General features: G+C 38.5%; 1 protein-coding gene across 1 annotated transcript in view; it reads right to left on the bottom strand.

The window, feature by feature from the left end:
- Positions 1-201: 201 nt before the first annotated feature.
- The window catches only part of TRPC3 (transient receptor potential cation channel, subfamily C, member 3), a 33555-nt gene continuing 20206 nt past the window's right edge, over positions 202-13550 (bottom strand). Inside the window, exons 4-11 of the mRNA XM_009887871.1 lie at positions 12941-13157; positions 10993-11226; positions 9250-9514; positions 8473-8668; positions 6674-6883; positions 4323-4406; positions 3203-3278; positions 202-568 (exon numbers count right to left, since the gene is read on the bottom strand). Of these exons, the coding sequence (XP_009886173.1) occupies positions 426-568; positions 3203-3278; positions 4323-4406; positions 6674-6883; positions 8473-8668; positions 9250-9514; positions 10993-11226; positions 12941-13157 (1425 nt within the window). The 3' untranslated portion in view covers positions 202-425. The remainder of the gene's footprint in view (positions 569-3202; positions 3279-4322; positions 4407-6673; positions 6884-8472; positions 8669-9249; positions 9515-10992; positions 11227-12940; positions 13158-13550) is intronic.

Genomic DNA, 13550 nt, shown 5'->3' with positions numbered 1-13550 from the left:
CCTCCACAGAGCTCTAGTTCATTTATTCTATTAGGAAAAATCCTACTCGTACCCAGTTGCTGCAAGGAACAGAGTACTACGCTGTATCTGTTATTTTATTTTTTTTTCTTGCAAATTTAGTGCAAAGAATTCTCATTATGTATTCATAAACCTGTTAAAATATCAGCAGTCGATACCATTATACCTTTTTAATGCATAAATGCAAAAAAAAAAAAAGATAGTTCTTGCTTTTAGACAATTAAAATGAAGAGAGCGATCTTTTTGTGGCGAGTTAATAAAATTTCCTAAGACTAAATTCCAGAGAAGCTGTACATAAAGTTATTTAGTGCTAAAAATCTACAATACGTTTTTCAAGTATAAGATACTGAAATATTATTGCCAATAAATAGTTGTGCTGTAGTCAAAGCCATGGTTCCTTTGTTGAATCATTCACATCTCAACATATTAGGATTTAGTTTCTCACTGAGTTTATGTATTAAAATTGCTAACTCTTCTGTTGCTTGGGACTTATCCTCCAAAAGTTCGTAGCGAAGACTGGAGATATCCTGTTTGATTTCCTTTAATTCACCTGTATTAATCATTGAAAGAAATACTCATTAGCAAAGCTTACCATTGATTCAATAATGTTCTGTTAAATCACATCAGTGCGTATTTCAGATTATTATCTCAAAATGTTCCCGAGAGCAGATACAGGGGTGGGGCAGGAGGCTCTACCTCTTCTTCATTCCCAATGCAACGGAGTGTCTCTCCCCCTCTAAATAGTACCAAAGGTACCACTGAACTCTAACATTGTGCTTCACATGTATACAGAACACCAAAGATTCAAAAAGCGCTTCACATAGGTTAATGAATTAATCACAGCAACACTGCTGAGCAGCTGGTAAATATTAGTATCCCCCTTTTAGAGAGAAAAAGGCAAAGAGATTTTTTCTGAAGTGATGTGCCAAGATCACACAAGGAAAAGTGTGGCAGAGCTGGCAGTAAAACTCACAGCTTCTGAGTCTCTCTCCTCTTCCTTACCATTATCCTTGGAATTAGAAAAAGTCAACCAATTTTAAATTACGTTACAATTTGACACAAGTACAAAAAATGCATTTAAATGAAAACAATTGTCAAGGCCAAGCTCAGAACAAGCAACAGCATGTTTCTTCCATTCTAGGATATTCAGTTCAAGAGGAAAAGCTTTTTAAAATATTCAGATACTATTTTTCCAGCAAGTGTGAGAGGTGTAAACTCCTAACAAAGTAGCCACCACAGGAAATTATTTGTCGCCTATGAAATAAAGACTACCAAAGAATACCTAAATTCTCTAGTGATGGAAAACAGGGAAAGATCCCTAGACTTCTGTTTAAAATAGCTGCAGTACATAAGAATGCACAAGTTTTCTATTTAGAATATAGCAGACTTCAAGAATTGTATCCTCAAAGGCTGGGTCTATACTTTGGGTACCAATGAGACAGGCGTGAAACAGAGAGTGCTACCTTTGCTATGCAGCTGAAGACTGAGGTTCAGGGGTTAGCTGACTCGCTCAAAGTGGACTTTCCTCTATAAAAATTGGTGATAAATCAAGAACCATGATTGCCATGAACCGTGGTTCTTCTGCACCATCTTGCTTCTCTAAAAACATATATGCCAATACCACCCAGGCGTCAGGGAACCAGAAAGACTTGTACGCCCCCGGCGCTGTTGGTGAGAGAGCAGTCTTTTCATCCCTTGCTAGGCAGATGATTTCCCTCATCACAGAGCAGGAACGAGGAAAGCAATGGGGATTCAGGAGAGGGGCACACTGAGGCGAAGACACTTTTGGGAGTTCTCTGCTTTTGTCACTCACGAGCTCAGCTCTGTATAGCCAGATAGGACGGGGAAGAGTCAGGATACCAGTCAATGCGCAATGCTGCCTTTTGAAGGCGCAGAGTGGGATTTAATTCTTATCTTCTTTTCTGCTCCCTGCTTTTCGCTGCAGAGAGTTACAGGTAAGCAGAGAGTAACTAACAAGCAAAATAAAAGCTATGCTGCCTTAGCTGAGCAAGCAGTCCCATTGAGGCTCCTCACATCATGCACATATATATATATATATATATATGCATATAGGTGCCTGATGCTTCCACAGCAGTAAAAGCTGATCTGATCCCAAGCTGTTCATCACTGCGCACCAGCTGGAGAGCACCAGGCTGCCGGCAGAGCAGCTTGGCTAAGTGTTCCCCATGCGCCAAAATCAACTAAACTAGCCCAGACCTACGCTAAGCAGGTATGTGTTTCTGGTGGCAGTCACAGAGGTTTCTTACTGGCTGAACCATGATGGTTACAACCTCCAGCCTATGGGAACAAAACCATTGCTGGGGCGTTACATTTCCATGAGCAGAGCCAGCCCTGGAAGGGACGTCACTTATCGCCTGATAATCTTTCAGCTAAAGTGCAGAGTAAATACGCCCCACGTTGCACACACCCCTATTATTTTGTTTGGGGACCTGCTCAGAGCTCAAGAGTTTCTTTTCTGGCCTGCAGGCCTGCGTTTCATTCCTAGAAGGCTGGAGGAAGGAAGACAGCATTCGTCTAAGTCTCATCCCAAAGGGGAGACAGGGTGTGCGCCTGGAGCACACCCCCCTCACTGCTACCAGGCAAGTTCCACACTGTCACCAGCCACCAAGCTCAGATCTATCGTTTCTCAAAAGATCTCCAGTCACACACTAAAACAGTGGTTACAGTTGTCATTTTTCTCACCATGCAGCTAACTCTATGCAGCTTTCTTTAATGATGTGCAACTTCACGGATGAATATTCTGCACAGCTTTAGGAAGGAAGGTAATACAAGTAGTTCATTGTGTAAAGTGGTAAATTGTGTGTTCAGCTGAATGAAACGGAGAGAAAGATGTCCTGAAGCTCTGACTACGACTCTGGAAGTGTGAATACAGTTAGTGGCTTCCTCACAAATTTCCTCTGTAACTGTGTGTCATGTCTGTGCTCTCGTTTTCCACCTGTAAAACTGGGCCCATAATATTTCTCAGTTGTCCTTCTTTGGTCCTACCTGTCCATATTTGTTGTCACAGGCATACTTCCACTACTACCTATCTGAGTTCAGTGCATTTGAAGTAGAAATGAACCCTCTTTTTACCTGAAATCTCCATGCACCACTGTAATACTGATTCCTAATACAATGCGATAAAAAATGTCTCTGAATATTGTAAAAGCAGTCTCTTTCTTACCTTCGTTTACTTCATCATTTTCTTTGTCCACTTGTGCTTTCAGAACATAACGTTTTATCAGTCTTTTCATTATTTGCTGCCAGATTAAACCAGTTATATGATCAGCTGAGCATATATAATTAAGCACTATTCACATTTTTTTCTTAACTATCACTCTCACATCTGTGTAAGTGAAGGAATGAACAGCCCCAGATCAAGCAGTTGCCTCATATGGGCTTTTCTGGTGGCTTGCTGAGATTCATCATTACAATAAAGCACCTTTCTCATCCAATTACCTCAAATTTACAGAGCACCACAACTTCTTGTGGGGAACAGGACAACAGGAAAAAATAAGTCTAAACACACCTAATTTAGGCTTTAAGTAGCTTCAGAATAGGTCTACTCTTTGTTAAACTCAGTTCCCATGCGAAAGGATGTGTAATAGCAAGAGATAAACATTCACCTTTTAGAAAGGAAGAAAGAGATTTTACAGCATGACAGTGCAATGAGACCTTTAAAGGACTCATTAAGATTAAATCTGTATTTTTATACCGTAACTGCAAGGGTTCCTTGTACAGACTAACACTCATACTGTGTTACCATACCTAATCTAATGTAGCTTGTCTAACAGAATTTGCACAGGTGGATTACATATTGTCAACATTTTCAGTAGGGGAACAAGAGCTCCTACTTAGTCTTTTATTTCTGAGCTGGAAAGAATACAGGTAGGTAATATCTGACAGACTCCTCTTATCAGAGAAGGAGCATTCCCATCTGTAGGAATGTTGAATGTCACATCTCAGATCACGAGAAGAAAGGAAGGGAAAGTAATGCTAAGCTAGTCAGCTCCACGCTTTCACATCCCTTGCCCAGAAATAAGTTTCAGCTGTTTGTTTCTCTCACTTCCCAAACCAGGACATTAAAGGAAAATTTAAGTTTTGTATGGGCTAGGTTTTTTTAAACACTTCACATAGTGGGGCTTGAACAGTAACCATCTTTTTTTCCAGTAGCATCCTGGAGTTTGATTTCTACAGGAAGTTTTCTTTATCTGGTGAAGGCAAAATGTACTTGAAACACAAAATGCTGCTAGTACCTTCACACAGTTCTATTACTCATAACAGTGACCAGTGTATGTACTTACCTGATAGCGTGTCGGCTGATTGAGAATGCTGTTAAAACTGTGTGATTCAAAAACTCTGGAGTTCGACTGAGTGAAAAGGTTTAACTAGGAAGAAATAAGACAAAATTAAAATACATTACAGAATTTGCAGTTAGAATTCAGCTCCGTTTTCCCATAGACACTATATCAGAATATTATTTAAAAAAACCCTGAAATTGCCTGCCTTACTTGTTGGGTTTGGGTTTGTTGTTTTGGGGTTTTTTGGGTTTTTTTTTGGTTTTTTTAAACACTCAATTTTAGCCATCCTGTTCACAGTACAACTTCAAAGCAAATATGCTCGCACAGCTGAGCAAATAATGAATGATGACTTGGAGGCAGGGATGAGTGGCCAGAGCAAGGAGAGACTCTCTAAACCGGGTTTAACAAAGCGCTGTTGTGGATCTACTCTTAAGCATACGTTTAACTACAAATACACGCTCAAAACCATTTCTTTTTAGTTGGAAGTGTTTTTCCAAAGCACCATTTTCAGGAATAGTAATACATTTAGAAAAACAGTCACTGTTCAGTTCTTCGAGGATCAGAAAGCCATCAAATCCCAAAATAGTAAGAGTTTTGTAGCAGTGGGCTAGCAACAGAAGGGAAAAAACCCACTTTGGACAAGACGGTTTTGTGACCAATGCAGAAGGTTTGTTACTACCAAATCAGGGACCTAAGTCTTCTCTCAGGTGCACTGGTGAGGGTGAAGTAAAAAACATGAATGAAGAAGGTTCAATCCCCTAATCTGCATCTGCCATTAATTTTCTATGTGGACAATTAAAAGTCACTGAATCAATTACAGCTGACCTCTCTGGTGGGGTAAGGGACCTAACTGAAGTCAGCCTGCATCTATATAGCAAGTTTGATGCTTTCTGTAACTGTCATGGGTTTTGTAACTATACAGCATATAGCCTGTCACTTAAGCTGGGCCACAAGGGGGCTATTTTTACCTACTCCAGGTTGCCCGCCTTCTTGTGGGCACAGAGATATCAGCTCAGCCACCATTTTTATTCGGGAGCGGGACAGGATTTATCTTTGCACGGTGTAATCCATAGCGTGCCAGCCCAGCCTGACACAGAGGAGGCCTGTGGGTTGCCTTTCCCAGAGAAAAATAATTTGGTTTGCAGTTCAAGAAGACTTGCTCCACCTGACCAGTCTCAGCAGTGACTCAGACAGGGTTTTAGTTCTTTAGTGACTTACATTCTAAGCATGATAGTAAGTACTGCCGTATGATTTGTAAGAACTACTGAATCTTTTGTTATAAAAGTGTATCTCAGGGTGTCGAGGTTTCTTTTTTTTAGTTTTTTAAAACATCTGTACAGTGACTGGAAAGAACTAATGAAGTTCAGGCACTGGAAGCACTAGAGAGCAAAAGATGAGCAGATACTACAAAAAAGTGCACGTAGCTAAACTGATTTAAATCGACATTTTTATAAACATGTACCTGCTTTCACTGCCTACAGAAAACTGGAGAAAATATTTTCTTTACTGAAGATTCAGTACAACCGACAGCTCAGAAGTCCTAGAGCCCAGAGGGATCTTTCAGAAAAGATGACTAGACTTGGCATTTCTGATAATTTACAGTAAAACAAATAAATATTATTTTCAAGGTATTGCTTTCAGTCTTTGTAATACACAGGGCCTTGAGCCTAACTTATAGAAAAAGCCGCTTTTTAACCTGTCAGTGCCCCAGTTTGCCATCAGTAAAACAAGGGAAATTGTTATCTAATTCTCACAAGGGTGTTGTGACACTGCATTCCATTAGTATTTGTAAAGAACATTTAGATACCCAAATTTAGAATGTCATGGAAGTGCTGAAGATTATTATTATTATTACGACCAATCCTGCCTTTTTCCTGTTGACTTCTGTTGAGAACACAGCCTTTGACAGTAGGAAGTGAATATTATACTGGCCACACTTTATCCTTTTCCTGTTCAACTGTAAGGAAAAGTTTTCTTTCCTTATCCCCTCCCCCCCCCCCCCCCCTTTTTTTTTTTACCCTGAACTAAAAATCTTTCTAACAGAGGCTGAAGGCATCTGTAGTCGATATGTAGGTCATTGCTTGTGGGAATTATCTGCATCTTTGAATACTCAGTTATTTTTGTTTTAATTGTGTTTTTCCAGTTATTGGACCTTGTTATCCTAAGAAAATTTATAGCTATTTTTTGGTTTTATGCAGTATGTTTAGGCAGTCTGAAATACAGATCTATGAATAGAAATGCTTGACTAATTAACATACTATCATCAGAAGCACAGATTATACCCTAAAACTTAAAGCAGAATGCTTGTATGGACACACAATTCTTCACTGCAATGAGAAGATTTCAGTACCTACCCTAGATTTAGAGTTGCCCATTCCCATTTCAATGTCCTTCTGTAGCCGTCTCCTCCTGCACTTAGAAAAGTTAATGATCCTCATGATGAAATAGAAAAAAGATTTGGGGCTTGGTACAAGACTGAACGGTGGAGGTAATGTTTTTCCATCATCAAAATATGATAACCAAAGTTTAGAACGAGCGAACTTCCACTCTACATCACTGTCATCCTGTGTTAAGATACAAAAACAGGTACGTGCCTGGTTTTTATGACATGCAAAACTTCTTCCAAATGAAACTTCTTTCAAATATTGACCCTCTCTGGTTTTAAATGAAATGTTCTTTGCTTGCTAGTAAGACTCGTAGGAGTTCTGCAAAATGCAATCAGTTTATCAAGTCTATTTTAACTACATTTCAGTTGTCTCTTCCTGGCAACATCTCATTGACAATACGTAGTTAAAGTGTGTGAACCGTTTAAACAAGTGTTATTTTTGCACTGAGTAAAAGCCAACATATAAACTCCTTGCTATTTAAAGTGGAACTTGTTTCATTTTTTTTAAAGTCTTGTTTTTCTCATTAAAGTGGTCACATGAATTTGGTACTCACACAAGTCACGAATTATTAGCTTCAAGGCAGACATTGTTTAAAATGGTAGTACTCACAGCTCTTTACATAACCACAAAAAGTAAACGTGATTTATAATGGAGTACAGAAAATAGAAACTTTGTTGTCGTGAAGAAATCGTGTTAAAAACTGACAAACTAATTTTGTCCTAATACATTCTTACTGAAGTATTCCAAGGCTGTACTTGGTTTACACCAAAGGTGAAAAGTTTGTTTATTATAACTAGTTTTCTCCTCCTGAATTCCCTGACATTTCCCAGAAGTCACTGAAAATACTGGAAATGACATATCCATTTGTACATTATGTCTTAAATAATCTCTTTTTTCCTGCCAGTGTAGGTATGCGCCCACATCTATGTGAATGTAGTACTCTGAATAATATCAGAACTCATGGTCTGGAAACCTGGCACTATAAATATACTTTTACTTTCATTTCAGCAACATGGGATTTATTTTCAAAATCCATGTATCTTCTCTGCTTTAAATTTTCTGAATTTTTTATTGGAGTTGGATGCTAAATACTCTGATTAATTATCTTTAAAAATGAAGATAGTTTGTCATCATAATGAAATTCAAATAAAAAAATCTCTCTTCTAATAAGCAATTCAGCCTATAACTTTGTCTGAAATTCAAGTATTTGTTCAACTGAGCCATTTGGCAGATTTGTAGAAATACTGCCACTGTGTTTTCAAGGCATATGTCAAAGCTCAGTAAACCTAGAATCAAGTTTTAATATTCTACCTACAGTGGAAAAAAGCATGTATTGCAAACAAAAAGTGTAAGCATTTCAAAGTGTGACTCTGTCACAACAATCTTGATGATAAACACCTACATCATACTGCACGTACAGAGGCATATCAATGTAATAAAGTATGTCCATCGAGCCCTGCTGTGCGTAAGTGTCTAACACTCCTGCAAACTTAGCTGAAAAGTTTGAGGATTAGAACTAAAAACCAGATTTCCATTAGAGAACACATCAAAATACATTTAATCCATATCCTAAGTAAGGTTCTGCAGCTTGGTTGGTTTGTAAGATCAAGTCAGTCTTAGGAACATCATATTTTTTCTTATCTCCTTTACTGAGGTAATGTCTTCACTGTACTTTTGCATATTGAGATGCGCTTGTTCAAATAATTCCTAATAATTCTGCCCGTTTTCAACATAACAAAAGGGAACAACTTAAGAACAGAGCCCACCTCAATTTCTTGATACGAACTGTTGATCATAGCAATCAGCATGTTGAGCAGAACTACCACCATTGTTACATTGTATATGCCATAAAGAACATAACCAATGTTCTCTATGAACTTATGATCATATTTGAGGACAACAGAAGTTACTTCAGACAAGCCAAATATTGACCAAAATAATGTCTTGAAACTTTCTTCCACTCTGTAGGAAAATATTAAAAAAAAAAAAAAAAAAAGAGAAAGGCTTTATTACTAACTACACAAATAAATATTTAACTTGTGCTAACAGGAAGTGACAAACAATCTGAAGTAATCTGTCTGTGAAGCAGGTTTGTAGAGTGCTGATCGAAACAACAAACATGCAAGAAAACATTTTTCACAGTATGTTCCACTTCTCTATAGTGCTCCATCTATCCATCACAGAGGATATAGTTGTAACGATGCACGCGAAACAACAGTCCAGGATTTAGAAAGGTTTTGAGATAAAGATAACCTCATCTAATTATTTTCCAGCCTAACTCTGCAGGGGCCAGACCTTCCCTGACCTAATACAGCTAACACAGGGGCTGATGGGAAGGAAACCAGTGCACTCCTTTCAAGAACTTCTGATTAACCCTTCCATTAGGAAGCCCTTCCATACCCAATTTCTCCTCAACTTCAGCTGTCTTCAGTTTTATTTTAATGTTAGGAGACAGCATACAATATCATTGAGACTTTGTTACCTTAGTAAAAACTAAAAGTTTCGTATTGACTTTTTAATTAAAAACATAACTTCATACTTACGTTGTAAAGGCTGGGTTTAGTTTAGCTCCAAGGTAGTAGGAATATAGTATGAACATTCCAATCATAAATGCAAGAAATACCATAATAAAAAGGACCATAAACTTGAAGATGTCTTTAACAGTCCTTCCAAGTGAAATCTGCAGGGGCCCAAAACTCTCATTTGCAGGCAGGATATAAGCAATCCGAGAAAAGCTAAGAACGACAGCAATTGCATAGAGGCCTTCAGATATTATCTGAGGATCAGATGGGAGCCATTTATCTCTAGCTGGAAGACACAAAATACAGGGGTAATATAAGGAGTTACTCATTTATCACAATGTTTAAAAATAAATCTTGATAGGATTTTTCCATGAACATGTCTGAATTTAGTTGAGACAAATACTTGAAGAGTCTAGTTCCTACTCTATTCCTATTTCCTTTAAGTCACAAATGATGAATGTAAGTTACATTACCTTTTGCTAGGAGAACAACTATACTTCAAGAAATGTGACATTTTCTTTTACAGTTTGCATTTTCATCTCAACTACAGAACAATAAATAATTCCTTATTGCTTTTCTAAACGTGACTGTATTATTAGCTATCTTAATAAGCACTATGCTAAAGCCAGAAATTTATCCATATTTTGTGTTTTATTGATGGGAAGACAACAGTGTTGGCCGATGAACAATTTCATTTGTTAGTTACACTAAGCTTTTGCCTTTGTTACAAGTTCAGGATATAACCTACACTAAAAACATGAAGATTTTTGCTGTTTACCTCAATGGAAGTAGGATCATGTTTTTTACACACAATATGCACAGAAACAATTGAGTTATGTATAGATTCATAAATTGTTTATTATGTGAATTAAGGCACGGTCTTAGCAAAATAACACTGAATTAAAATGTGTTTCGTATCAAAATATCATGTGTATCTAAATGTATATTTACATATGTACTAATTTAGATTGACCTTATCACTTTTAAAAGACATGTAGACGTGGTGCTGAGGGACACGGTTTAGCAGTGGCTTTGGCAGTGGTAGGTTGATGGTTGGATTCAATGATCTTAAAGGCCCCTTCCAACCTAGACGATTCTATGATTATATAGCAATTAACATAAATAACAAAACCAAGTCTGCTATTATAATATATTGAAGTTCGTAAAGCATGTGATAAAATATACCATCAGCAGCAAATACAGCCTTTGCTGGTGTTGCACATAGAGATTCATCACACCTTTAATTACAATTTCTGCACTGCAATAACTATTTAGTACTTTTATTCTATTTGAGCAGATCTTTACTGGGCCAGCATCCTTCCTGCAGCAGGAAATGCTGATAGATCTTTACGAATATGAATAACTGTATCAAACAACTGAACCAAACAAAAAAAATTCACATCAAAATTTTATCTGTTGTGCACTAAACCAAGAATAAAACATAGCTTGCAAATGTTTAAAGTCAAGAGGGTCAAATTTAGCTCTAGGATCAACAGTTACAACAAAATGATGGGCAGCTACATTTGAACTGATTTTGTCCTCATGCCAATTGTTTGGCTTTAATATATCGGCAAACTTATTTCCCAAATTAATGCCATAAAAGCTATTGCTTAAATAGCATAGAAACAAAAATACTGAGGAAGAAACAGTTAGACAATGCTATGAACACAAACACTTGCAAATATTTGTTTTAAGGCTTTGAAGCGCTAGTGCATCCTACCAGTGTTTCTATGTTCAGATCTGTCACAGAGAAGTTAAACTCACCATAAGTAAAATATTCTATTTCTGGAGGAAGCGTGACCTCAGAGAGGTCATTCTCCTCAATGTAGTTGTCCACATACTGTTGTGCTTTTGTGGCCTGCAGGAATGACAGAAGCCTCGCTGTGAAAGCGGCAATGAAAATGGACAGCATCCCAAAATCCAAAACATTCCATAATTGCAAGATATATTCCCTGGGTCCTTCCAGCCACAGCTCTTTGCATTCTGACCACATCATACCTGCAACAAGAAATGTAAAAAACATAGCAATGTTGGCCAAACTCTTTTCATTTCAACTCTCTGCATTCTCCCATTTCATGAAACCAGGTGGTACCAGTGGAGCAAAAATTTACTTATTTGCAGTGTCACAGAGTCATCGTACACCTTGAGTAAGGCTCTCTTGGTTTCAACAGGGTTGATCAAATGGCAAGGTATAAATTGATATGCAGGGATAAAGCCCAGACACTCAGACATCTCCACATTGGGTAGCTTAGAGCCACAATTTTGCAGTGAAAGTATTATGGCCTTACAACGTAACAGTATGCTGTACTTCTAAAGAAGGAAAAAATATTAAATGTGGAAGAAGAACTCCTCTCCTTTCCTTAACATTTACATTCATAAAACACTTATGAATCAGAAGGCTTAATTTTTACAGAGGAGCACAACTACCCAACTACACAGATGACCAAATAGGAATGGCACAATTACTCTGTAAAGTGGAGAACCAGCAGTATAAGAGGCTTTTCAGCATAGAAAGTGGAATTTGGCTATGTATAATCCAGTTTTTACTCAAGATTCTACTCAGGAATTAATTTATGTGGAATTAATCCAGATCACAGCCTCATCATAACCTTGAGACTTAGTTGTCAGGAATCAAGATTTTTTTCTTACTTTAAAAAAGTTTCTTAGGGAAAAAAAAGCAAACACCAAAACCACAACTCCACAACTTGTTTTCCTTTTTCCCTAGCTGGGTATATTCAGAGGGGTACTGCTGCCATCCCAACCATATGTGCAGCAGCCACGCAGTGGATTGGCTTGAGGGTGGGTGTCTCTCAGTGCCCAAGAAATGTCTCACAGTGACTGAGTCGAAGAGACCACCAAAATCTCAGTCCTTGCCTTCTGTCAACTAATGAGTCTGCTCCCCACGAGTATGTGCTGTGACAACCAACAGGCAGCACACATCTCCCTACTCTAACATAATTTAAGATAAAGCAGTGCTTAGACCAGGAGATAAGGCTGATTGAAAAAGGCAGAGCAAGGCTCCTTCGCGTAGCAGCCACAGTAACACTTCCTTTCTCTTCTGCAGCCTCTAAAGCTGAAAACACTACATTATCATGCGGCTAACCGACATTTTGCTACATAAAGCACCTGATTTTGATGAAATGCTAGAAGGTAGCATTTCTTGCCATACAGAGTTTCAAACAGGCTGACAGCTGATCAGGTTTTGTGAAAAAACCTGAGTAATGGGAACTGACTCATTAGCCCCTTGACACTGGTAGAAACTGTGACTTCCCCAAACACTACCTAGGCAGCAGTGCCACATAAGCACTGACGTGCCAGCACACTAACACCGAGCAGTAGGAACCTCCAACCTTATGGCACGTACAGCAGCATAGGCTTCCCGATACAACTTAACAAAACCACTTTACCAAAGTATGATTTCCGTGGCGTTCTCTTCAGCAAACCTGTGCCCCCATTACAAATGCCAGAATTACCAGACAGTGGGGCAAGTCGGCAAACAAAATTTCACCCCATGCTGCAAGAGGGGGCAGCACAGAGACGCTCTGATGCTCTCACCAGTTCTAATGCATCTGCCCTAAGGGTTTATTTTAACGGCGCAGCAGTTGGAGCAAAGGTTTGGGACTTGGGCTTCTCTCCTTTTTTTTTTTTTTTTTTTAGAATTTATACGTGCAGGAAAACAGTTGACAAAAAGATGAAGGGGCAATATACCTACCAAGTACCCATACCATGATCAGCATTTCTGTCCAGGTGAACTGGGTAGTCTTCACCCTAAAGATCTGCTTAGGGTAATCAGTAACAGTGACATTCGGTAGCGTTGTTATACCTTCAAATCTGTCTGAAGCATTGAAGACCAGCAGGCCTAGGAAAATAATGAAGGATGCTGCATGTGCCACAAATTTCATAAATGGGCTTCGAAGAATTCTTCCAAGCTGCAAAGGCAGAACAAAAGCAGTCAGTTTCTTCAAAGAAACCAACTCTTTCATCAGGCATTCCAGAAGCATAAATGGGCACTCAGAACTGTCCGAAACCTAATTTTTTTAACGATATTTTTCCAAGTGCACTGATGTATGAAGCACTGTGATGCTTCTCCATTTCAGACAAAAGCCTCCGAAAGGCAGTCTCATGGTGTGTGTTTTCCTGCTAGTGAGTGTTTATGTTATTTTATAAACTCTAGATGGCAATGTTTGAGGGGAAACGCTCCAAGGAATTACAAACATACAATGGCTGTGACCAGAAAGAGTTTAATCTAATGCCCACAAATACCAATGGGGGGCAGAAGCAAGCCCATGGAAAAATAAAATAAAGTCAAATATGCTTTCCCT

The sequence above is a fragment of the Charadrius vociferus genome, unplaced genomic scaffold (assembly GCF_000708025.1).
Source record: "Charadrius vociferus isolate BGI_N301 unplaced genomic scaffold, ASM70802v2 scaffold806, whole genome shotgun sequence".
Lineage (NCBI taxonomy): Eukaryota > Metazoa > Chordata > Aves > Charadriiformes > Charadriidae > Charadrius > Charadrius vociferus.
This window is presented reverse-complemented; position numbering and strand designations above follow the sequence as displayed.